The 24,516-nt window shown below is 37.6% G+C and overlaps 3 protein-coding genes across 6 annotated transcripts; 2 read left to right on the top strand and 1 right to left on the bottom strand.

The window, feature by feature from the left end:
• Nucleotides 1–5,613: 5,613 nt before the first annotated feature.
• Nucleotides 5,614–15,456, top strand: Drat (Death resistor Adh domain containing target). Of its 2 annotated transcripts, none has more exons than XM_066726822.1 (3): nt 5,614–5,821; nt 12,829–13,572; nt 14,041–15,456. In XM_066726822.1, exons 2-3 carry the CDS (start codon nt 12,839–12,841, stop codon nt 14,456–14,458), a joined length of 1,152 nt encoding a protein of 383 aa, XP_066582919.1. In that variant the 5' UTR covers nt 5,614–5,821; nt 12,829–12,838; the 3' UTR covers nt 14,459–15,456. The 2 variants fall into 2 exon arrangements, with proteins under 2 accessions (XP_066582919.1, XP_066582918.1); XM_066726821.1 differs by lacking the exon at nt 5,614–5,821 and adding an exon at nt 11,974–12,308.
• Nucleotides 15,457–15,618: 162 nt separating this feature from the next.
• Nucleotides 15,619–19,885, bottom strand: LOC136773272 (rho guanine nucleotide exchange factor 38-like). The gene is made up of 9 exons (XM_066726820.1): nt 19,745–19,885; nt 19,487–19,664; nt 19,294–19,412; nt 17,792–19,204; nt 17,583–17,732; nt 16,895–17,524; nt 16,634–16,816; nt 15,959–16,558; nt 15,619–15,894 (listed from the first exon to the last, which is right to left on the bottom strand). The coding sequence occupies exons 1-9, from the start codon at nt 19,832–19,834 to the stop codon at nt 15,718–15,720; spliced, it is 3,540 nt and encodes a 1,179-aa protein (XP_066582917.1). The 5' UTR covers nt 19,835–19,885; the 3' UTR covers nt 15,619–15,717.
• Nucleotides 19,886–20,891: 1,006 nt separating this feature from the next.
• LOC136773275 (protein FAM76A) lies at nt 20,892–24,327 on the top strand. 3 transcript variants are annotated; one of them, XM_066726824.1, is made up of 9 exons: nt 20,892–21,033; nt 21,111–21,181; nt 21,559–21,722; nt 21,872–21,936; nt 22,026–22,239; nt 22,579–22,715; nt 22,966–23,209; nt 23,302–23,539; nt 23,600–24,327. In XM_066726824.1, exons 3-8 carry the CDS (start codon nt 21,627–21,629, stop codon nt 23,533–23,535), a joined length of 990 nt encoding a protein of 329 aa, XP_066582921.1. In that variant the 5' UTR covers nt 20,892–21,033; nt 21,111–21,181; nt 21,559–21,626; the 3' UTR covers nt 23,536–23,539; nt 23,600–24,327. The 3 variants fall into 3 exon arrangements, with proteins under 3 accessions (XP_066582921.1, XP_066582922.1, XP_066582920.1); XM_066726825.1 differs by lacking the exon at nt 21,111–21,181 and having other exon boundaries at nt 20,914–21,033; XM_066726823.1 differs by lacking the exon at nt 20,892–21,033 and having other exon boundaries at nt 21,043–21,181.
• The last annotated feature ends 189 nt before the right edge of the window (nt 24,328–24,516 follow it).

Genomic DNA, 24,516 nt, shown 5'->3' with positions numbered 1-24,516 from the left:
AAAACCCGCCAATTCCAAGTCAATATTGAATAATTCATACAAATCATCGAATAATCAACGGTAAATCTTGAAAACCGAATGAAAAATTAGGGATTTTTAGTTTTATAATTGAAAAAACTTTTATATGTGCTTGAAACGATGACCTTGAATAGATTTTTTATCGGTAATGACTCGATTCGATCAACGAGATTGCAAAGCTTCCATCGCAATGATTTATTCAGCCATCGGCCTTGAAAGGGTTTAACCGTTAATGATTTGATTGAGTCGATAACCTTGGTAAACTTTCATCGGTGTTTACTTAATTCATCCAATGACTTGGAAAAGATTTTATCCAGTAATGATTTGATTCGATGAACGAGCTTGCAAAGCTTTCATCGCAATGATTTATTCAGCCGCCGACTTTAAAAGGGTTTAACCCTTAATAATTTGATCGGGTCAATGACCTTAAAATGCTTTTATCGGTATTTAGTGAATTCATCCAATGACCTCGAAAAGATTTTATCGATAATGACTTGATTCAACGAACGAGCTTGCAAAGCTTTCATCGCAATTATTTATTCAGTTGCCGACTTTGAAGAGGTTTAACCCTTAATAATTTGATCGGGTCAATGACCTTAAAATGCTTCCATTGGTATTTAGTTTATTCATTCAATGACTTCGAAAAGACTTTATATGTAATCACTTGATTCGATCAACGAGCTTGCAGAGCTTTCATCGGGATGACTTAATCATTGGCCGACCTTGAAACAGTTTAATCGGCAATGATTTGATTGAGTCAATGACCTTGAAAGGGTTTTTTTATCAGTTAATGATATAGGATCGGAGGGTGTCCTTGGAACGATTTAATCGAGATTATTTAGTTGGGTGCGTGGCTGGAATTGTTTGGGGTGGCAGTTATTTTTACGAAGGGTTATAAAGCGGAAGTGCGAAGTACCGGGGGACGTATTCGTGGCAGAAGATAGGGCGGGGTACGAGAGAGTATAAAACCCGTGCCGGTCGAGCTTTTCAGTTTCATCTGTTCATTCCCACTAATCCCTAGCTGGACGAGAAATATATAGCACCTCTTGAAAAGCGCGATGAATATAACACCCGGCAGCTTCAACCGGCTTCATATACACTCATTTACGTTAGACTCGTTCTGTCCACACAAGCTCACCCCTCCTTCAAACATCTGCAAAAAGAGTTTCACCTGCAACGACTCGCTACGACCGGAGCAAAAAGCAAAATTGACTCTGTAAAAAATTCCTGTCCACGACGAGCTCTCCAAAATTTACTACTGGAATTCACCAGCGAGGCAAATAAAGCTTCGGTAAAGTATTCATTGTTCTTCAAAACTCGCGCGGGGACGTGCGAAGGGCAAATTTTTCCATTTCTACAATAGAAGCAACAGTTAAACTGAAAACAAAGTGACTTACGGCCGACGACGCGATAATCAGCGTAAAAAGTTTGATAAACAGCTTCGTTTCGGGTTATGCTAGCTGCGAAAAAAAAACAAGCAGTTTCCCGATTTCACGAACGAGAAGAAGTTTAAAGTGGTGGAGGGGGAAGGAGAGGTGCAATCAAAAAGAGTTTAGTACATAGTTATTTCATCAACCCAGTCATCCGCGTCAGTTGGTACACATAACGAGAAGCTTTTGCTGATTCTCGAATTCTGGCTCAAATAATAACAATTAGAATTTCAATAAAACCACCCCCTCTCTTTCCCTACGTTCCTTCCCTAATAACTATAATAACAATCGGACGCTCCACGCTCGTGAACGGGTCAAACTACCCACGCTCTCCGATAATGAACGACTCAAATTAATAAAGTTTTGGTGATTATAAATTATTTTCAACAAAAATGTCTCCTCCTTTTCTTCAATTTGTTGAAATGGTCTGATGACGCCATATGTGATTAACGAGGTCCGTTGTCGAACAACAATTGAAATTGTGCTGTAACATTTGTTAGCGGAACGTGATCCACTCACGCTGGTATAGAGTGAAGCCCACGAGTGTACCGGAGTATCGTGTAAATTCATAAAGAATTAATGCTCAATTATCATGTTAATTAAATTAGCATGTGCACTGGATGATTTACCGAATATCACTGCGCGAATTTCGCTGTATTGCATCTATAATAATAAATTATTGACGCACCGGGGCCAATCAACTATATACTAGCCGAGGCCACTCCGTTCACCAACAATCGTGAAATTGTATTCTTGACATACGCCCTTCGGCCGATCGAATGTAATCATGAGATTCAAAGACAAAAAATTAATCATCGGTTTAGATTTTCAGTGACATTCGAAACAAATCAATTTGACCTTGAAAATCCCTACAAAAGCTAAAAAGGGCTCGGGTACGAAACGATGATGACAAATACCGGATGTCACATTAGTTCGCGTCTCTTCTAAAGCATCTAAAGTTGCAAATAAAAAATTATAATAGAATTTCTTAATTTGGCGGTATCCTATTAGGAAGGAATGTTTTTTTTTCTGTCAGTTACGCCTATGTAGCTAATAGGATGAGAAGAAAAATGAATATATGTATATATAAAACCATGAATTAATTGTACTCTCGCTCCTTCTTATTGTAGGCTGAATAAACATTGTTATTTTAGCCCTCACCTCTCTCTACGTCTAGCATTTAGAGCGAATCGAGGTAGCGGCTTGGTACATCGCAATGTCAAGAGTGTTTGGCAAATGGTAAAGTGGCATTCGATCGGGGCTTATGCGTAATAATCCGGCTTTTAATCGGTTTCCCGCAGGGAAGCGCGAGAATGTGCGATGCCACGTGGTCTGATAAGATCTTGTTCGGGTATAGCGATTACAACCCGTTTTCCGCAGCCTATCGCGAAAACTTACAATAATTTGCTGGGATATCTGCTTTCTGTCAAAATCCACGCCTGACACTGCTATGAATTACCGCTCGGCATCAAAATTTTATGGCCTGATAGGCCGCTTTCTCTGTATCGTAAATTTCCTATCTGCGACGACTTTTTTATTTATTTATCCGCTGCGGCGATGATTTTTCCGGATAAAAATTCGTCTGCTTCGATTTTCCACGGGACGAAAGGGTGGATTTTTTTTGCTATTTACTAGAATAGGGGAGACGGGGGGGGGGTCGAAAGTAGTAAATACGAGAATTGCGAGAGGAATAAACGAGCCACAAATCACGCGCGTCTACATCGACCGTGTTTTCAATGGTGGCACGCTGCCACAGGTCGAGCTGCTCTATCTTCCTTCCAGTTGGAGAAAAAAAGGAAAGTGTATCCTGGTCCTGGAAATGCAGGGTGAGCGCCCGGAGAAGACTGTGGAGGACCATGAGAAACAGGTTCAGAGGGATGGGGTGGAGGGGGAGAGCTTCTAACGGTGCGTCGCTTTAAAACGAAGAATGATTATCGGTTACTAGAACGATCCTCTTCCTTTTTCTTACTTTGTCCGACTATCAAAGTGTGTTGCAGCCTCTCTATCCCCCCCCCCCCCGTCCTCTACACCCACCTCCGCCATCACCCCTACTCACCGTTGTTTCAAGACTCTTCGGGGAATTTGCGAGAAAACCAGATGCCCGCGTCACGATAGAATCAGCGTGCTTTATTTTACAGAACGATTCGATGCGCTTTCCTTGTATAATATGTAAAAGTGTTCCATTTTTCACGTACACACACATGCGCAATTTCCTATAGTAAACTAACAATTTAGGAGAATAATGCTTGTACTAAAATACGTTTGTATAGAGGGACTCTTCTATGGAACTGCAAAATTTGTTCAGAATATGTCTTTTTAAAAGTCATTTCAAGGTTACTGCAATTTTTTTAACTGGAAACATCTATTTTTTATTGTATATTCTTGAAGCTTATCTCGAAAGCTTTCCAAACCTCTCTTTTCAATTTTTCATTTTGCCCAGGCGTTTACGAGATATTTTGATTTAAAATTGCGTATATAGTAGCGAATTTAGCTACAATCGTATGGGTTACTGCTACGCGACACATGCATAGTGGTTTACCTATACGTATACTTTCAAATCTAAATATCTCGTGAAAGACTGAGTGTTATACGAAAAAATGAAAAATAGCTTTTAAAAAACTTTCGAATAAACTAGAAAATATGCTATAAAAAATAGGAAATCCTGTTTATAAAACTGAAAATAACCTTGAAAAAACCTTTAAAAAAGAATAAATAGAAACCATTTTCATTTCAACAGAAACGTCCTCTCGTATCAAACGGATTTGACTTGAAACATTTGTCTCTGAAATTGTTGATTTACTTAAAAATCGCATTTGTGTTATAAATGAAGCTCTGTATATGTGTAATATAATAGTACGTTTTTCTGTACGTATGTAGAAAAAGGTTGCTTTGCTGCAACGTGCTTCACTTCGTCCCATTTTTGATTCGTAGGAGCAGGAGGAACATTTTAAAGTTTTAGAACAGGAAGCTCGCGGCTAAATCATAAACGCGATATCAGTCGTGACTATCAAATTCCCTAACAACTTGATTTCGCCCCTATACCAGTGTGGTTATCGGTACCAGGATGAGAACTGCATGGCGTTTGCACGTGTGTATTCTCCAGCAGTTTACATGTCAAAACAGGAATGGAGACTTTCATGGCTTGACCGGTTTATGCCCTACTTCCGTCAGGATAGCGTTAAACCTGTACAATCACTGGGAATTTCTTTCCCGTTTTGTTTCCCCTCGATATAAACTATATGTCGAATGATAATCCGTGCATACAGTTTTTTTGTACTATAGATGTGCTGCTTCGGAGACTCGACCGCACGTATTTAATGTCACGAAGGATTTTAACGCGACCAAGTGTTAATTCTTCATTGAAAACGCAACAATAAGTTTTACTCTACCGGAAACCCCCTTTTTCACGATCGAAGCCAATAACGAGATCCAGCACCGCGGCCACTTTGGCTGCATTCCTATCTTTTATTCATGAAGAGCGATAACAAAAGAGACGGATAAGCTGAATGCCAGCCCAATCGAAATGACGATAACAATCGCATTGTTTTTTATGAATAAATCTTTTTAAAATCTAGATTTGCGCGCTTTCTAGCGTGAAACGGAAGTCAACGGGCCTGAAGAGTAGCTCAATCGATAACCGCATCAAGAGCGCGCTCTGTCGTCTAAATACAGTCCTGCACTCTATCGTCAGGCTAGCTGAATAGAATTTTATTTGTAGCAGTGACAGTCGGTAAAGTAGAGTGCCATATCATCGTTGTTCCTGCGCCTATCAAGGCTGACGGACGGCTCCTGCGCAAGTTCGAGTCATACGCATCATCGACATTTGTACGATAAAATCATTAAGCAAGGATAGTACCCAGGTCGACGGTGTGAACATATTTTGTCCTTCGTTATATAGAAACTATGTTACAAAAATTCTCCGATTGTACCAAACTAAGCCAGGTTATAGGTAATAATGAATTAAGGCAAAAATATTGTTAGTTTGGTCTGTGGGGGGATTTTGGATGATGATGAATTTTAATGATTTGACGGTAAACTGCGAAGCGATCGATCTCACCCCTACCACGTTCCGGGTTGGATACTAGGAATGTGCAGAGACTCTGGAGTCGGCGCGATAGAAATACCCATGAAGCGCCCTCGCTGCAACGGGTGAACCCACGGCAAGCCCATTACGCACCACGAACAGCTCCAGCAACCTCTCCCATGCAATGAGAGAGCAGTAAACGCGTATTCTGTCGTTTTAAATCCATTAAATCTACAAAGTTTGGTGCAGCTTCGATCCAGGGTCTTATTTTATATCCGGAGCCACGAAGATCTTTGGCTGCCATTTTCGCATTCTTTTCGTACATTTTGTCGAAGTTCCGCTGAACAAGGTAAGCCCTTACGAGACGCCTCCATAACTGCGTCAAAACACAAACAGCTGATCTCGAATTCGCGAACGGGTTATTTCATTAAAAATACTTGGACAAAGCACAGCTTTGATATGACAAAACATCCGAAATTATATTTAGAATATCGATCGTTTAGGCGTACATTAATTATATACGAGTAGGAATAATTAATGATAAAACTACCGCAGTTACGAGTCAGATTTGGGTAAATGCTTGAGTATCTTATAATAGCAAGTAATATGACTTTCCTTCTCTAACAATGAAAGGAAGTGACTAATTTAAACAGTTAGCATCACTTGGTACGGAAGACACTTTACTAGGTCCATTAGGTCGTGTTGGTGAACGCTTCTTTGTTTTCACACGAAACTATGGCGGCTGTCATAAATGTTCGTATCTCAATTTTTTATCTTCAATTTACCATCCTGCGCATGTTATTCCACTTTCTCTTTAACAAAATATTAGCCTTTTCTCAGGTCTACACACACACACATGTCATGGTGATAATAATGATAACAATAAGGATAATAATAATAATAATATTGTTTTTATCAAAGAGCGGAAGTGCGCAAGAATAAAATGTACATGCATATATATATATATAGAAAACAATTATTCTTTTTTTAATAACGCAAGGACTATTTCGAGCCGCAAACTTGGTGATAAAAATATTTATCAAGCCTGCAATTATTTCAAGTACGCATTTGCGGTACCGGATGACTAGAAAAGGAATTTGGTATCCGTGCATTACAAAAATTTACACAGGAAATATGCCGATGCATTTGTTTTAACAAATCCTTTTGGCCTGAATTATCAGACCATGACAATTCTGCAATTTTGACGATACAAGAAACATTCACAAGAAGTCGACAAAGGATAATAAGTTTTATTGCTTAAACTCTCTACAAAAACTATATTGACGTATGCGTTTCTACGATCTCGCAAATTCCCTGAATGTTATTAGTAATGCGAGACGTGCAAAGTGCAAACACTGAGACTGGCTGGCGATGTAAACAAAACAGCGGACAATCGTTTACCGGGGACGGAAACGGTGAAAGCATATACACACAGAGGTAAGAAATAAGGAGTAGGAGAAAGGGGATGTGTATTGCGAGAAGGAATGTATAAAACAAGAAAAAGATAAAGTCAATATTTAAAAAAAAAGAAATACCAAATGGAAATAACCTCGGGTATCCGAAGACTGTTACAGAGAATCAAGATAACCAGAGGAATTACGAAACCTTCCAAGGTTTCCGTAAAAAATGGACGACGACTACCTTCTTCCGCAAGGCTAAATAATTATTGGAAGAATTCATCACCTTTGCAATTGTGCATTAAATAGCTAATTATCGTCCCATCGCGCTAGCAGACGCGCGAAAGCAGACATAGGCGGGAAAACAACGATCAAGTCGATTAATTCAGGAAGAATAATCGAGTTGATTGATTCAGAATGAAAAATTGCGGAAGAAACGCGAGCCTTTGTTTTCGATGCGTCATTTGACGAAACGAAGGGGTCTATCAGGAAGAGTAGAGAAGAGGTTTTGACACAAAGAGAAGAAGATAGGACTGAAAAAGAGTCATCTAAGCATCGAGGCGCAACATACGAGAAGGCGAGACCGCGAGAATCGTGGAAGGTACAATTGACTCTGCTGAACACGCGGAGGCCTGCTGATGTGCACGTGATTCCAACGTGCAGCCACCACCACTACACCTCCACAGGATCCTCTCCCCTCTCCATTGCGGCATCGACCAGTATTTCCCCCTCTGCGCAGTTCACTGACACACAACTCGCCTTGTCTTACTTGCACACCTATATATATTCACGCACCAAACCATCACACGTCTAACGTAATAGCCGTTACACTCTGCTACTCGCTTTTTCTCCTATTCTCTTGCCTCGCAACCAGATAAATACGCTAACGCTCTCTCTTAGATAAATCTGTCCGTTGGCTAGTTTCTTGGACTCGATTCCCATCAACAACGAGTTGGATAGAAATTTTGGCCCCTCTCGTGCACGTCACCAATCAAATCGCAGACAGCCACAATTAAGCCAATAATAAACCGCTGCTTATTCCTCCTGAAACGCTGACCTACTACAAGAATATTCCTATTGGCGTACACGAAATTACCGCTGCGCGCTCTTTCCTTTCTGTTATTTTTACTTTTACCAGAATCTTCCATAGAATTTAACGAGGCAATTAAACGTTTGGTAAGTTATCAGGTAAGAGCTAAGACTGAACGGTGAAATGCTCACTGAGGCATTGTCAGAGCGTTGACCTACTAGTGAAAAAAATTATAGTCTATCGTTGGTTTGTTTCTATGATTTGTGTGTTTCCATTTATCCGTCACTCGATAGTCACAGTGCATCTCATTCATCCAAATAGAGCCACGTTTCTTTTCCGATTATCCAACAAGCGTCATTCGGCTATCAAAACGTCAAACTCGTACTTGACTTTTCCTTATTTTCGATCGATAGAGAAAAGTGAGTGTGTCGTGGAGCACGTTTTCCATACATGATCACGACCATAATTCCTGATTCGATCAATTTGCAAAAGGATTTATTTTTAACGCCAATTTCGTGCTTTTTCAGCCACAGGGAGCAACATCCTAACTTTCCTGACTGATTTTCCGCACACGTGCACAATGTAATAAGATAATTCTTGCACGGAATTATCGTATTTGTCTTGGTTGAAAATTCTATTTTAGTACAAGTATTCGGATGTCGTAAATATAATGTGAAAATTTTAAACATCGCTAAAATAAACTTTTAATCAACGACCTGGCCCTGTCCCATTGATCGTGGCTATAGTAACGTGACAAACTTTGTTATGTTTCCTTTCTCTCAGTTAAAAACACTTTACCTATAAAAATGCAGCAAGCGTCAAATAATTGTATGCACGAAACTTCCAAACTTTCACTGTCTTGAAAAAAATCAAGCAATGAACAGAATCGTATTGCCGGGTTTTACGAATTCTACCTTAGGCCTGCATGCATTTTTTGCTAGTTTTTATCGCGTAGTCTATATAACGAAGCTGCGATCAATAATAGTAACTGGATACTGGGTCAGCTGTTATATATTATACTATAGAATAGTGTTATGATAGTCGCAAATAGTTGTCGTGGCTGATGGCAAGAAGTTAATTTCACGATATCTCGATGATGCAGATAAGGCCGATACCGTGAATAACACTCGACGGTTGTTTGGTTTTAAAAGCAGATGTGCGCATCGTTATTTATTTATCTCTCTGATATTGAGTTATGATTGAAATTATTATCGACTCTTAGAAAACGATAAATAAGTGCATGCATACGGAACGAATGCTTATTCACGAGCAAACTCATGTTTATCACGAAGACCCCCGCGTGATTTCAAGAATCTGGCGCGTGCCACCGCAACCAACACACTTGTCACGGGAAGTCCCGCTTCGCTTTGTTCCTAAAAATAAGATGGCGCAACTTAAGGAATAATAAAACATTGGAATTTGTTTCGAGCGATTCTGCAAGTTTCAATTATCAAGATGACTGTTAATGGAAATTAACGAGAATTATTCATTCGTTCCAATTATCGCAATAAATATCGATTCGAGAGTAAACAATTTCTCATGAAACTTCACGTGATTTCGAAGACCTCACGCGTGCCACTGTAGTAACCGACACTTGTCACAGATGGTTTTGCCGACGATCGTGAACAAACATGTCTGAACATGGATGAGATGATAGTGAGCCACGGAGCGTCCAGTCAGCGAGGGTAACCCAATATTTATATGTTTTGGATGTAAAAAAATAACGTTTGGTCTTCGGTTTGAATTTCTCAGGGGTCAATCGGAGATCAAACTCGTGCAGACTTGGTTAACTAGTCTAATTTAAAATGTCGGGAAGCGTGCGTAACTTAACCTATACAATTGAAAAATGGCCTTTCGCATTTTATGCGTGTATAGTATATATCGAACGTTATTTTATGCAATGACTGCAGTATGTAGCCAGAGGCTCAACTTTGATTAGTTATACGATTGTACACAGCGCGTGCCTTCTTTGGTCTTCCTTCGACCCAAGGACGTGGCTCGAGTATCGCCATCGTTGGGCTACATGTGCATCTCTTGCTCTACCGTCCCATTTTCTTCTCCTTATCAAAACTGTAAACACTTTCATTAAGATAGCAATCAGTCGCGAATAATCTATCCATTAAGAAGATGGATCAAGCGAGCAAACACGCCCAATTATTTTCGAAGTTTCGTAGTCACATATATATATATATACAATCTTGTTGGTTAAGTTCTTGGGAATCCTTAAACTCTTGAAAAGATACATGTAGCTTAATTAATCGACGTAAACTTACGAGTCGATTGGAAAAATAGCATGTATATGTATAATAAACCTTTACACGCTTCTGTATTACTCGGTTAAGTTGCGGACTTTGGTCAAATCAATTTTCAAGGCTTTTTTGTTTATTATGCGCCTTGTGTGTTTATTCATTTAACGCATTTTCTTAATGGCGTTTTGCTAATACGACGGAGATGGCCGTCTGATAAAAACAGTAGGAGAATTTAAACGTGTGTACCCAATTTCTCATAACTATAATCCAATAAACTTTTCTCTTGTTTACTCTTTTTTGAAAACATTGAAGATGATAAGCCCGCGTAAACAGTAACAAGGAGCTGCTTTTATTGAAAAAAGGAGGTTTACCTTTATCTATTTATAAGAAGTCTTATTTAAAAGAACCTAAGTATTTATCAGTGAAGTCTCAGTCAACTTCGAAGTACGTGGATGTTTTTCGGGAAAATTTTGTGGATATTATTATTAAATATGATTGAATTGCCTTTAACTTTGTGCAACGATCAATAAATTTCTCTTAAAACTTTGCTTTGTCAGCGTTCCAAGAAATTCGGTACAGATTCTAATTCAATTGTTGACAATTTTTTAATTGGAGATACAAAGTCGAGAAATACGGTCACAATATGTTAAATGTACGCAGTTAACATTGTTAAAAAGAAACAAACGCGCATTCTATATATAGACGATGTTTACCAGACGGCATTCAAACCTTCACCAGAGGATATGATGTTCCAGGAGATAATAATTGTTACGTTGCACAATGGACATCCTATTCACCGTTGGCAAAAAACACATGACAGCTCATTTATTAGCCTGTAAACTAATTAATACGGGACATTAGTCTGTGCCTTGTATAAGCTCTTCAAAGGCATGCAATTGTATAACAATATTATTTAATACTTCAAATCAAAGCATAAGTGAGAATAACCATATATATATATATATATATATATGCATTTGATATAAAAATATTAATATTGATAATCAAAATCAGAGAGATTTTAATTCGGCGTCGATTTAAATATAGATTCGATAAGTAGCAAAATGGGTGTATTCAGATCAGGCAAATGTGCAGCTGTTGTGGGACTCTTATTGAAATCTCATTACTGTTGATTTAAATAGTGGGATCTAAAAGCAACATACGACTGAATATTCGTAATGTTTGCAAACATCATAAAAGTGAATTTGTAAAAAAGAGTTGTATCAATCAAATAACCTCGTTATGGAGTTTAGCACACACAACTCTAGAAAAAGATATGTTTCCCCACAACAAACCTATTTTCTTGTTCCAAAGAAAAGTATTGCTCTAGGAAAAGAGTTTCTAAAAATCACTATATATAGTCGTAAACATAGATGGTAGTAAACACAAGATATGCAAATATTCATAAGCTATTAAACAGGTATCCATTGAACTAAGAACAATCAAAGTACACTCTCTTGAAGAGTATTCAAGAGGCAAACAGAAAAAAGAGCATTTTTATCTGGGAACAATGAAGGATAAAATGTGAGTTTAATAACAGGGAGTACAGTATGAGCGAAGAGAAAGGATGCGTGAATTGGTGGAATCGTAGCGATTGAAAGGTAAAGAGATAAAAAAGTGTATTGGAAAAGAGGAGTTGCACGCGTTCACCGAGTGGCCTAAGCTCACACACACTGTAGTTAATAGTGGTTTCTCTTATGAGTTACACGTGTACCCCTTCCACCTTCCACCTTCAACCGGCTGAGTCAGGGGTTTCCGTCGTCGTGTTGGCTTGTTGGTTGTCGTTCAAAACACGCACCAGCTGCGGCGTTGCGAGTTGTGAGTGTTGTGACTGTGACCACGCTTTGCCTCTCGCTATAAAAGCCAACGAACAAGAATCCCTCGGATCAGTCGAGCAACGCTTTGCACCAACCATGAATCGTTTCTCTCTTCGTTGCGTATTCAGTGTGTGTCGAGCTCCCATTTAATTTCAATCGTTCAACCCCCCACTCTTCGGGTTTTTCGGTTTTCTCAACTATTTTTTTGCTTCTTACTCTTGTGATTTGTGAACTATTCTTCGTCCAATTCCCACCGAGCAAAACGCAAAATGCCGGTTGAACTGGAACCGATCAATCCGATCGTCTGTACAGCTACTCCTGCTCCTGCCGTTAATTGCAATGGGTGCGCTTTTTCTTCCTATTATAGAAAAAACAGAATCAAGATTAGCGAATAAATTATTAAAATCCTGCCCTCGTTACAAACTACCGACCATAATGAAGTCTCGAGGGATCGCTCTGAGAATGCAATTATGCTGCAATAATTCATGATACGTGTTGCAATAATGCGAGACGATTGAATAATTGGTCGTTTAATGCGCGATCCTTCTCTAATAAGCCTAAGGGAAGACAAATGTCAAAAATGTAGATTGATCAAAGTATCGTGACATATTGCTTGTAATTGCGATATATGACAATTAGCACCAAATTGTTAATTTAAATAATGAGGGGGTTATATACAGTTCGTGCCAGATGAAAATCGTGTGTTTTGAAGATGATTATAATTGTACGGAGTTATTATTGGATAATTCACTGAGAAGATAGTAGAGGTGGTGAAGATAGTGTGCTAAAGAATAGAATTATTTTTGGTAGAAAGCTTATTACATTGAAAGAATGATTATTAAAGGATAAAACTTGTGTTACAGAGAGAAGAAGATGAATAAGCTTTGTCGTCAGCTGTCCATCGAGAGTCCCAACGTGATTGGTCGGGATTGCGTGTTCAGCTTCGACGTACCGGTGCCCGATGTTCCGGCTCAGGGTGCCAGGATTCGAGTGGTGTGCGCGGGAGCCTGTTATCACCCTCGGCTACGTTCAGGAAGCATCAACAGCGCGAACAATCTATTAGATCCGGGTTCGAGTATGAATAGCCTCGCTACGGAAGCCTCATTGGAGGGAGACTTCCCTGCGAGTTTCAACACTCATCACGGAATGCGAAATGCTGCACTTTTTCCCGGCTTCGAGGTAGCTGGAATTATTGAGTCTTTAGGAAACGACGTCCCGGAAGACTGTGGCTACGCCGTTAATGATCGCGTCATACTTTACCCTTACGAGGGCATACCTAATGGTTACGTCGAGTACTTGGTTGTCCACGATCTCAAATATCTCATAAAAATCCCGGATAACATGTCCTTAAGCGTCGCCGCCATGTTGCCTACTGGTGCTTTGCTCGCAATGAACACCGTCTTCGCAGCCCACGAACATGTCCAGAACGTCCTCAAACAAAGGGAGCCAAATGGCGTCTGCAAAATCCTCATCGTCGGCACCGGTGGTCTAGCTCTCTGGGCCCTCAGAATCGCTGCTTATTATTTCTCAAGCATGAGGGACAAAGTCACTATTACTATTGCTTCGCTTAAAGATGATGGACTCGCAATGGCACATGAATCGCAAAGGTAAATATAATTGTTCCAAGAAAGTAGCAGAGCGTTTTAAATATCGGATTAAACATTTTCTTACGAACTATTCGTTTGTCTACTTAAAGCTTGTTAATAGTCTTCCATATCGTTTTGAAAAACAATTTAATTTGCTCTCTTAATTAACTATTTTGAATAGCCGTAGTATATTTGTTTACACTGGTCTCCTGCAGACATGCTCTGCTGTTTGGGCTTGCTTTAAATCTCAATAAAATTCCTCCCAAATCAGTCTTTGTTTCACGATTATATATAAATAGAATGACTGTAATTAGCCTTCGATCTTTTTATATGTTTTTACAGTTGATCGACCCAGAATCTTTAATTGTAGTTTATTTGAACTGTTAGAAGGTTAGGTATGCGATCAAGTGAGCTGTGAAGCCTATATACCGAAGATATGTTTAATAGAAAGAGCGTAGAAATTGACAAAAGTGTGTCACTATTTTGCAGGGTTAATGTGGTCCAGTGGAGCGAAGACTTATACGAAAAGTACTTGATCGAGCGTACAATGGATGCTTGCCAGGGTTTGGTGGATGTGGTGATTGATTTTGGAACAACATCGCGCAGCCTGCATCGTAGTATGCAATGTCTCTGCAAAGGTGGCGTGGTCTTCGTGATCAAGGAAGTAGCTGATCGGCTGCTACCGAAATTCAGTCGCCTTGCAGAAGAACGACAGCAAAACATAAAGTCTGTGGAACAAGGCAGTCTGGAACAACTTCAAGATCTTGTGGAGCTTGTAGGTTCCGGTCAGATCGAACCACCTCCCCACACCGTTTATCCAGCAGAAGAAGCCATCGATGTCGTTCACAAGCTCTGTCACTCTGAGATTCACGGACGTGCGATACTTCGCTTCTACCCAGCCGATTAAAATCTTACGCTAAACCATCCATGTTCTGCCGCCTAATCTTAGATTCGACTCGACCTTCGTTCTCCGAGCTATCATGGATGTGTCGTGCATGTTTCGCACCCAAACTGGTTGGACGTAATTTCCCTCATTCGTTTCCTATTATTCAACAATTGTAATACTTTACAGTCAAACGAACTTTCTCGGTCCAATTCCCTCCTAAATTCCAATCTATTTTCAGGGACGGACTTTGGCTTTTATCTTGGCAAGTTGCTTTTCTCGGCTTTGAAGCCGAGATTTCTTTAAATTCTAGATTGTGCTAGGGTAGATTGCGATAAATAACTCGTATAAAGTTATTATGTTATGAAATGTGAATAATTTTCACGCACTTTCATCAGATATCTCAGGAATAAGAGGTTTCTGTCGCATACAATATGCTATTTAGATTTACGAGGCGCAATGCAATTTTCATCCGATTTCGTAGAATTTCAACCAAATAGTAGAGTTTTTATAGGTTTGATGGGTTCTTCATATACAGATGGATCAATCGGATATCTGCCTCGTGAGATTTATCAATGTGAATTGATCGAATTGTTGAATTATAAATTATCATTAACTCTAATTTGATATCCATGACCGCCATTATTCGTAATAACAGATTTAATCGTTAATGTGAAAATATTGCACATGTATCGTTTCGACTTTAACATTTAGACTCGGATCAGTATTTTGTTTATAATTAATGTTAAGTTTGATGAAACTAATTTTTAGAGAGTATATGAGTGAAGGAAGAAATGGGTTTGTACTTGCTTGGTAAAAAGTAGTGCATTTTAATTATGATACTATTGCACTGCAATTACAAATTTTCTGTACCTGGAAGACTGTATCATTTGCGTAATAGAATTATTTTACCTTTTTGTGATGATAGTAGATGACCTAGATTAGTGTGATATACGTAATTAAATTGTTGTACAAATTTAAGCATAATAATAATAAATGTATTATATCATGGTGATAATAAACCCTGTACGTTTTTTAATTAAAATTGTTTTTTTTATTGGTTCTTCAAAAATAATCTTTGTAGCGTTAACAACTGTAAAACATTTTTAACAAAAGGTTATTGCACTTTCATGCAACAAAACAATTGTAATATTATAAAAAATAACAAATTTAACATCACTTAACAACAGATAAGACTTTTAGTGTTTATACAGATATATATATATATGTGTGTGTATCCATTTGATTGAATTTATATTTTACAATATTTTAGTTATAAATGTTTACATCTTTAAAAAATTTCGAGGGACGTAGCCCATTTCTCCATTCCGATTTTCCATCAGCCACCAATCATTATTCCCATCATCGTCATGGCGTGTAATAACCCTTAAAGCTTGCCCCTTCTTTATTTTCAACGTTCTTTCAATGTTTCCATTAAAATCGTATGCAGCATAGTAAAACTTTAAAAAAGGTTAAATGTTTAATAATATTATAAATATTAGATTAATGATTCTAATTAATTACCTCTTTCATTAACATTTGATTATTCTCATATTTAACAGACGATTGCTTTCTATTTTCAACTTGTTTATTGATTGTTTGATCGATGTTGAGCGAAAGTAAGTCTGTCAAATGTGATTCCACAGGTTTTTGCAGTTCTTTTTCCGGAGAGTCCATGCAAATCAAATCGGGAACTTGCTTTTTGTTCGTCGCGTCTGCTAATTTTTCTGACTCAATTTGTTGCATTTGGGGAATTTGATGCAACTTTTGACTAGGTAAAAACCCTTTTTCTTGACCATCATCCATGAACCAATTTGCAGGATCACCCATGGGATTATGAGGTTTTATAACAGCTACTATTGTTCCTTTTGCAGCACTCAATTCTACCTGTGAGCTACTTATTACATTTTCCGTAACAACATACAATCTGTGCAATGGATATTTTTTTCGAAGTATCAGTCGTTGTTGTTCATTCTGGGGACATAATTTAGAATGAGATTGTTTCTTTCCCATTTCTACATTTGGAGCGCAAAACGTTATTCTCTCAATTTGGTTCCACAGAATATTATGATTGACGATAAATGCCTCCAAAACTTTTTTTAAAGGCATTTGAATAGCTACATTCTGCAAAATAAAATTAAACATAATTATTAAAAACAACCACAACACAAGAAAATCGTAGTGGAAAATTATTTTTACCTCGTAGCAATCTAAGTAAAGCTTTGTGATTTTCCCACTTAAAAGTTTTCGTTCATTTGTGTATGATTTTAAACAATTAATTAAAATCTTTGTTGCTGCATTAATAAATATTGGCAACTCTTTTATCAATTGCTGGTTAAGCGATTCATATTTTTGTTTTGCGATTGAAAGTTCGTCTTGCACCTATGAACAAACTTTTTTAATATAATAACCTTCAAAAATATTCAATATCATATGTTTCCATAAAATTTCATTACTTACAGTTCGCGAATCTTTGTACTTTTCACTCCGTGATATTGCTGCATCATAATCCAATAATTTATCACGTCTTTTTGTAATTAAAACAGCTGGACCCTCTAAAAGCGTTAGTAGTAGATGTAATGGCACACTCACTCTTTTTTCTAAACGAGTCTTCAAATCATTAATAAACTGCTTATACAAAAATCGTATACGCATCAAATGCTTAATTTCATCATTTACCGTTGGCGCATAGTATTGATTCAAAAAATTTGACAAAACTTCGCCAGCCGCTGCTACATCAATCAAATAAGCAATACTTTGTTCTATATCCTTAGTCAAATGCTGGGTACACTTTTCTAACGATTTAAATTGATTTTCCACTTCTTCAAACTCAGGATCGACCTGAACATTCGTTAAACCCAGCGAAGTACTAATTCTCATACTTATTCTTGTAGACATTTTTGCTACTGAATGCATATTTAATTTGGCCATCTTCCTCATAAGTGTACTTTCATTGTCAAAAAATTTTGATGCATTGCTTTTCCAAAGTTCAAATTCGTTTATATTACTATCAATATTGCTATTAACATTTATCATAATCCTGAAAGCTTCTTCCAGTGATGCCTTATCTGCGTGGTCATCATCGGTACTCTATAAATTGAATAATCTCTCATTTTCATGATCAATTAGAAAACAAAAATTATTATACCTTTACAAGTTTTTCCAAAAACAATGGATATCTTCCAATTCTCTGTACAGGTTTTATTAGGATTGAGCCCATATTGAAACAAGTTATTTGACAGCGTAATGTTTCCAAACCTTTCTCAAAAATTTTTTGTATTTCAGGATTATTCTGATACTGAAATGCAATTACCAGATAAGAAAATATTATATTTAAGAATGAAAACTTATAATTACCTCTGTTAAAAGATTTGAAGCTGCCTTTTGATTCATACAATATTTGAAGTAAGTAGTTTCCAATTTATCAGCCATTTTTATAAAGCATGGCCCTATCGTTTGCTCCCTCTCATCGCATCCCTTCATTGATCTCAACATCACATCTAATAATTCCTCTGCTACTTGTATGACTTCAAGAATATTACCAAATAGAATTGGTACATTTATACCATATGATTCAAGCATATTAGGATTATATAAATTAAACGTTTCATATGTTATTTTTAAATCACGAATAAACTCTTTTTCGGTTATAACTAATTCCGATATAATATTTTGTCTTTGTTCAGACTTCTTGTGTTTATTATCTATTGGTCTGCTGGCTTCATCAGTTTCCTCATTTATATGGATAAAAGTGCTTTCCATAACATTTTCTTCTGGTTCTAATAACTTTTCAGGTACAGGAGTAGGTGGTGCTGGTCTGTGTGGCTCAGATAATCTTTTTGGTACATAGTCGTCATCCTTTGGCTCATCTAGCTTATCTTTTCTTAAAATAACCAAATCTTCCAATGGCTGACTTAGATTTAAGGAATTATTAGGAAATGAGGACAAATAACTTCTTGGACAGAACCCAGTTTCACCATTTTCATTTTTAATATTCACCCAATCTGCATTGGCCATTTCTACTACAGTTACAATTTCACCTTCGCTTACATTTAAATTATCTTCCAATTTAGTATTAAATGAATACTCAACTTTGGCAAGAGTACCATTTTCCAAAGCCTTAAATTCTGGTACAACCTCATTTAAAGTTTCGTTTATGTCATTTTCAGAGCAATTCACTATAATATGGACATAAGTTTTTGGAAATATTCCTTTTTTATCATCTTTAATACCTTCCAACCAATCTGAATCCACATGTTTTGTAAGCTGTATTATTTCTCCTGTATCAAAACTTAGCTCATTCGGATACTGAGAATGGAATGGATAAAGACTTATAGCATGAGGTTTTTCACCTAAAGCTTTTGACACAAAACTATTTCTATCATCATTAGCTTTGGCTTTATCTTCTACTTTAGGAAATAAATCATAATAACTTGGTGCTGGTTCGTCAGTATAAGATGAAGGTATACATGGTATATTACCATATGCTAAGTAAGGCGTATTATCAATTGTAGTAGCTTGCTGACTCACCAGCATCATAGTAGGTGCATCAACTTGATCATCTGTACTCTCATCAAGATAACATATAAATCCTTCCGGAAAAATACCTTTTTTCCCAAGTTTGTTTTTACCACAACACCAACCATCTTCTTTAATTTCTGTGACAGTTACTATCTCACCTTCTGTTAGATCTAATTCATCATCAAGTTGTGCCTTCATTGTTACTTTGACTTTAGCTTTTCTGTGTACATTTTTTTTAGATGCTGGTTTCTAGAAAATAGATAACATATGATTTAATATAAGTGCTTTGAATAAATTATTGCATAGCTAACTCTTATATGTCTTATTTGATATTATACCTTTAATAATGACTTGTCAAGCTTCCAAGTATGTGTAATTGGAAAAATTCCTTTTCTGTCAAGAATATAACCCATATACCATCCTTGCTCGACTGGATGAACACCAACAATGATTTCTCCTATTAAAAATAATTGTTTTACATGATCAAAATAAATAAACATACTAGACTTAAATTTGACCAACTAATTATACCTTCAGAAAAGGATAGATCCCCTGACTGCTCTCCGCAGAAATCAGCAATTGTTATAAAAAAATCTTCAGTATCTTGTATACTGGGCAGATCAATTTTGAGCAAGCTTCTTGATGGAAATTTACCAATCCTATCTCTAGATTGGCCATAATACCAATGCTTGTCAATGATTTTATGAATCTAATAAGAATATAAATTATATCAAAAAAATAATACAAATTACAAAGTCCAAGAAACTTATTCAACCATTTTGAACTTACTAAAAAATATTCTCCTTTACCAAGACTCAATTCACAGTCAACAGTGGTTAAAAAGTCATGTAAAACTTTTGTTAAAGTACCCGGATCCATTGTTATTTTTGCTTCTATTCCAATTTACGTAGTATTCCACACTATACTGTCCACACAGTGGAACTAGTGGAAGACCAAACACACTGGACAGACTGGGGCAGTGACTACTGAGTGAGTAGTGACCACTGACCAGTGACCACACGGCACTCAGCAGTGCTCAGCAGTCAGCAGTCTTGGCGATCACGGCACACGGTAGTCACGGTACAAGGATACCGTCATCAGACCCGTCAGCCGTCAGGGTTGTCAGAAAATTAGGCCTGATTTAAGGCTGCATTCAATTTAAGAATCTACTGCTAATATAATACTGCTACCGTAGTTGTACCGTATGTATGCTGCTACAAGTTATAGTGGGTTGTAGGAATGCCAGGCCTGCTACTTAGAGATGTTAGATTTTGCTTGTTAACAGCCCCAATGACTGTCAATGAGTCGAGTGGAGGGGGATGGACACATACACACACTACAGAAGTACAGACATATATTTACACGGGATACGTCGGATACATGAATATATGCGTGACTGTAAATTGCAAAATCTGGGATCTCCGAGTCTCCGACCGAAGTCAACCGAAGTCTCCCAAGTCCCAGCTGACCCTGAGCTGCCCTGAGCCAACAGTCTGCAGAGTGCAGAGTGCAGCTGCAGACTGCAGTACTCGCACAGCGCACACTTCGCACTCTTCGCAATACACTAGACCACACTAGACTGCACTCTGCAGTCTGGTCTGCACTGCTCTGCACTAGAGTTTAGTGCAGTGATCACTAGCTACTACAAAACCTAACACGAGACACGAGTACATGCATACGATTGAGTACGACTATCACTGCATCTGAGAAGAAAAATTTGCTTTACCAGCAGATGGAATTGATGGAAGTGATGGGGTTGATTGTTTGGTGTAGTATGTGTAGTGGCCGTGTGATGATGCCGATGATGGCCGATGGCGTCAAAAGAGAACTTGGAATTGGAGGAATTGTTGGACTGAATTGGACAGATTTGGACTGGAGTGGAGGATATGTAGCAGCTGCTTAGAAGAGATAAAAAGCTAGCGCTAGCAGTGAAAGTGGAAACTTGGGGAAAGATTGGGCAAGAAGAGAGTGGAAGAGAGCAGCCAGGCAAGTCACAAGAGCAGACAAGAGTAACAACAGCGGAGGTCGAACAACGAACTACGCTACGGAAGTACGGAGGATCGGAGAGTGACGGAAGAGTAAGTAGTGCAAAAGTGCAGAGAGTGCAAGTTAGTGTAAACGGGTGTAAAGTGTAGAGTGCACACTGTGTGTGTAGACCCCGTGGCCACGCCGTAAACCAATGCAGGCAGACTTAAGTCCTAGACCACTGGGACCGCTGGCTAACCGGTAAGAGAGGCTATGGTTATGCTGATTTCTAGTGTTTGATAGTGCTCAGGGGGAGTTCAGTGTTCAGTTAAGTGCGGTATACACTGGGCAGTCAGAGTCAGACTGCGAGACTCAAAAAAATTAAATCCAGCCGAACTTGAACATTAAAAACTAAAAGCTTTTGTAGATAAACATAATAGATTCTCCTTGAGCCCATGGTTCTAGTATAGAACGTTTTAAACTGCAAAACTTTTAATCCGAATCATGTAAAGAAGGGCAACAATATTTATGATTTATCAATTTCTCTACCGCAATATTATGCGGATCGCGGCTACTTTTGAATACACTTTAGTTTTGTCAAGCGTGACGTGTGCTGCTTTTTGATTTTCGATCAACAGGCAGATAGCAGGAGCAAGAGAGGAACTGAGGAAGCATCGTCAACGTCGTCTCGTCTCTCTCGTCTGAGATGAGCGCTAATAACGTCCAGGCACTTTTCGCTTGCTCCAGATGTTTCTCCAGGCATCCCTTCGAGGAGCTTTCACCAGGACAGCAATTGTGCAAGGTAAATCTAATATTCTCTAGCTTTCATCCACCTATTCGATCCAATATTTTGATACTTTTCCAAGTCAAATCCTAATCTGAATCAATCTAGCTAATTCATAATTGTTCTTTTCTTATTCTTTCCATTTACTCTTTTCTTTATAAATCTAGGAATGCAGAGGAGCGTTTCCTGTTGTAAAATGCACCTATTGCAGATCAGAATTTCAGCAGACTGTGTTAGTACAATCTTCAGATAATTATATGAATTTTTTGGATTAATCTTGATAAAGTAAAGTTTATCATTCTTTGTCATTTTTATTTTTAGAAAAGGTAATACCAGTACCATATGCAAGAAATGCGAACAGAATGTCAAGTCTTATGGGAAACCTTCAGCCTGTGAATATTGCAATACAATAGCTGCATTTATTGGTAGCAAATGTCAACGCTGTACAAATTCTGAAAAACGGTATGGCCCTCCTGTAACCTGCGAGCAATGCAAACAAAAGTGTGCCTTTGACAGACAGGATGAGGATAAAAAAGTAAGAAATATAATTGGCACAGGTTTTGAAGTTAATAATTTGCAGGAGATACCTTTAGCTGTAATTGAATATGATTGAAAAGTTTGAGTTAACAGTCACTATCGATTTATTACTTTCTTTTTGATTTTTTCGAACAAAGTGCAAACACTTCTATAAAAATCCTTACACCCTTCTTAAGCAAGTAAACTTTGACTTTCTGTCATGGCTTCTTTTATTTTTTTAGAGAACGAATAGGCATCGCATTTCTACAGCTAAAACCTCTCTCTTGTTGGTACTTGGTAATACAGATTGCCTCAAAGAGCATTACTTAACTATTTACGACCTTATTCTGCATTTTAGGTTGATGGTAAACTATTATGTTGGCTGTGCACCCTATCATATAAGCGAGCATTGGCTAAGACAAAACAATCAGATGCGGAGAGAAGAGCCCACTTGAAGCTTGCTCAACAACGGGCAGCCAAACATAAAGAACAAAAGTAATTATGACCTATTTTAGCTATTCTGTCAAGGTAACATTATATGATTTTCGTAGTATTGAATATTATTAGAGCTCTTTAAGAAAGAATGCTAATATTTAATTTTATATAATATCAGGATTTTAACCACTTTTTCCTGGGAAATATACATCAAATATGAAGTTACCGTATTTGATAATTGTTTCTCGACTAAAATCATTAAAACTCTGATTCCACTAACTTTTAATCAAAACTGATGAACTTTTTTTAGATTAAAAGGCCACAATAAAAGACCACACAGGGTTGATGTTACAAAACTTCCACCTCAGTCGGATGCTGGGGAGACAAATGGTCCGACCCCAGTCAAAGCAGCGCGAATGGCCGGTGTCCACGACCCTCATGATCCAAATAGTTCGGATCACGTGGTAGCCGTTACGCAGCTCAAAGAAAAAATTGCACACCTTCAAAAGCAAATTACTATGAAAGATGGTCAATTACTGGCAAAGGATAGACAGGTTTGTTGGGAAGGAAAATTAATCGTTATTTTCAAAGATAATGAGAAAAGTAAAAAATACCTGTATTGTACGAAAAAATTTCTATATTACAGATAACGGAACTAAAAGCAAAGAATTTTACATCGGAAACTGAATTACGAAATAAAATGAAGGCAACGGAGAAAGAATATGATAATAAAATCTCCACTATGCAGCATAGAATTTCAAGTTTATTGAAGGAAGTCGCATCTCTCTCGAAAACTTCTAAGCGAGGAGACAGGGTAGCCGCGACGAAAACAGAAGCTGGGACCAACAGCGGTAGCGGCACGGATAGTCCGGTACCTTGATAAGGTATTAATTTCATTTTAAAAAATTGTTAAAAATATATTATTAAACAATTTCTCATTTTAGAAACTGGATTAGCTCGGCAACATACTCCAATGAACACACAAACACACACATGCCCGCCTAAACCATGTGGTACATTGAGATTCACCGATTTTCCTCGCAAAAATGAACTTGAACATGATTTCATAAAATAAGAGAAGGAGAACGAAATAGGTGGCAAACAAAGATACATTTTGAACCTTTGTTTTACTTTAAACCTACTGCTGTTGATTGACTCTCGAGAAAAATTGTCGAATCTCAAAGTATATTACGCATAGTTAATTATTTCCATTTAACGAGACGAAATCTGTATTATTTTTCTAATTACTATAGACATGTATATTATCTTCGACATGTACACAAGAAGTTTCTGTACAAGTGCTAAAATGGAAAAAGATAACTCGTAAGTTAGATAGCTTCCTTCTCGACTTCACAAATCCATGAATCGTTTCATAGCACGTGAATATGATGTTTATGATGAAAGAGAATGCAGTGAGATTTAGGTAATATTAATTAATTAGCTGTGCGTTAGGTCCTTTATAATTGTGTAAATGAAATTTTATAATTCCACGAATTAACTGACGAATCAATTGGAGCGCATTTAATGCCGATTATTGGATGTTTTGCGCGTTTCAGATTATAATGGAGAAGCTACCGTAACATTTTACTATTTATAATGACTGTATTGACGAAAAGCCGAAATATGAGGTGTAGATCAATTTTCAATAAAACATTGTGAAAATAATATAAATTACTGCTGTATATTTTTTCCCCACCCGCCCGTCTCTCTCTCTCTCTCTCTAACTAATTACTGTTCCCCTCTATTTCTTTGTTTGAGAGATATTATTTTTTCCAAAGTGCGAAAAAAATGTTTTTGTTTTTTTTCTTAACTATTTCACACAGACAAATGCACTCTAAAACTACATTTTTGTTTCTAACTG

This window comes from Prorops nasuta, unplaced genomic scaffold (assembly GCF_024137725.1).
Source record: "Prorops nasuta isolate Cenicafe-Biocafe unplaced genomic scaffold, Cenicafe_Pnas_1.2 PNAS00005, whole genome shotgun sequence".
In the NCBI taxonomy this organism is placed as follows: domain Eukaryota; kingdom Metazoa; phylum Arthropoda; class Insecta; order Hymenoptera; family Bethylidae; genus Prorops; species Prorops nasuta.
Note: the sequence above shows the minus strand (reverse complement) of the source record. Positions and strands in the feature narration are given on the sequence as shown.

Bases quoted from the DNA above. Each gene is read 5' to 3' on its own strand.
- Drat (XM_066726821.1), top strand. From the start codon at position 12,235: ATGCCGGTTGAACTGGAACCGATCAATCCGATCGTCTGTACAGCTACT. The intron at 12,309-12,828 runs GTGCGCTTTTTC...CTTGTGTTACAG, and splicing joins CCTGCCGTTAATTGCAATGG to AGAGAAGAAGATGAATAAGC. The intron at 13,573-14,040 runs GTAAATATAATT...ACTATTTTGCAG, and splicing joins ATGGCACATGAATCGCAAAG to GGTTAATGTGGTCCAGTGGA.
- LOC136773275 (XM_066726824.1), top strand. From the start codon at position 21,627: ATGAGCGCTAATAACGTCCAGGCACTTTTCGCTTGCTCCAGATGTTTC. The intron at 22,240-22,578 runs GTAAGAAATATA...TCTGCATTTTAG, and splicing joins GACAGGATGAGGATAAAAAA to GTTGATGGTAAACTATTATG. The intron at 23,210-23,301 runs GTTTGTTGGGAA...TCTATATTACAG, and splicing joins TACTGGCAAAGGATAGACAG to ATAACGGAACTAAAAGCAAA.
- LOC136773272 (XM_066726820.1), bottom strand. From the start codon at position 19,834: ATGGATCCGGGTACTTTAACAAAAGTTTTACATGACTTTTTAACCACT. The intron at 17,733-17,791 runs GTAATTATAAGT...ATTGCATTTCAG, and splicing joins CTTCAAATCTTTTAACAGAG to TATCAGAATAATCCTGAAAT. The intron at 16,559-16,633 runs GTAAAAATAATT...TTTATTTTGCAG, and splicing joins TTTACTTAGATTGCTACGAG to AATGTAGCTATTCAAATGCC.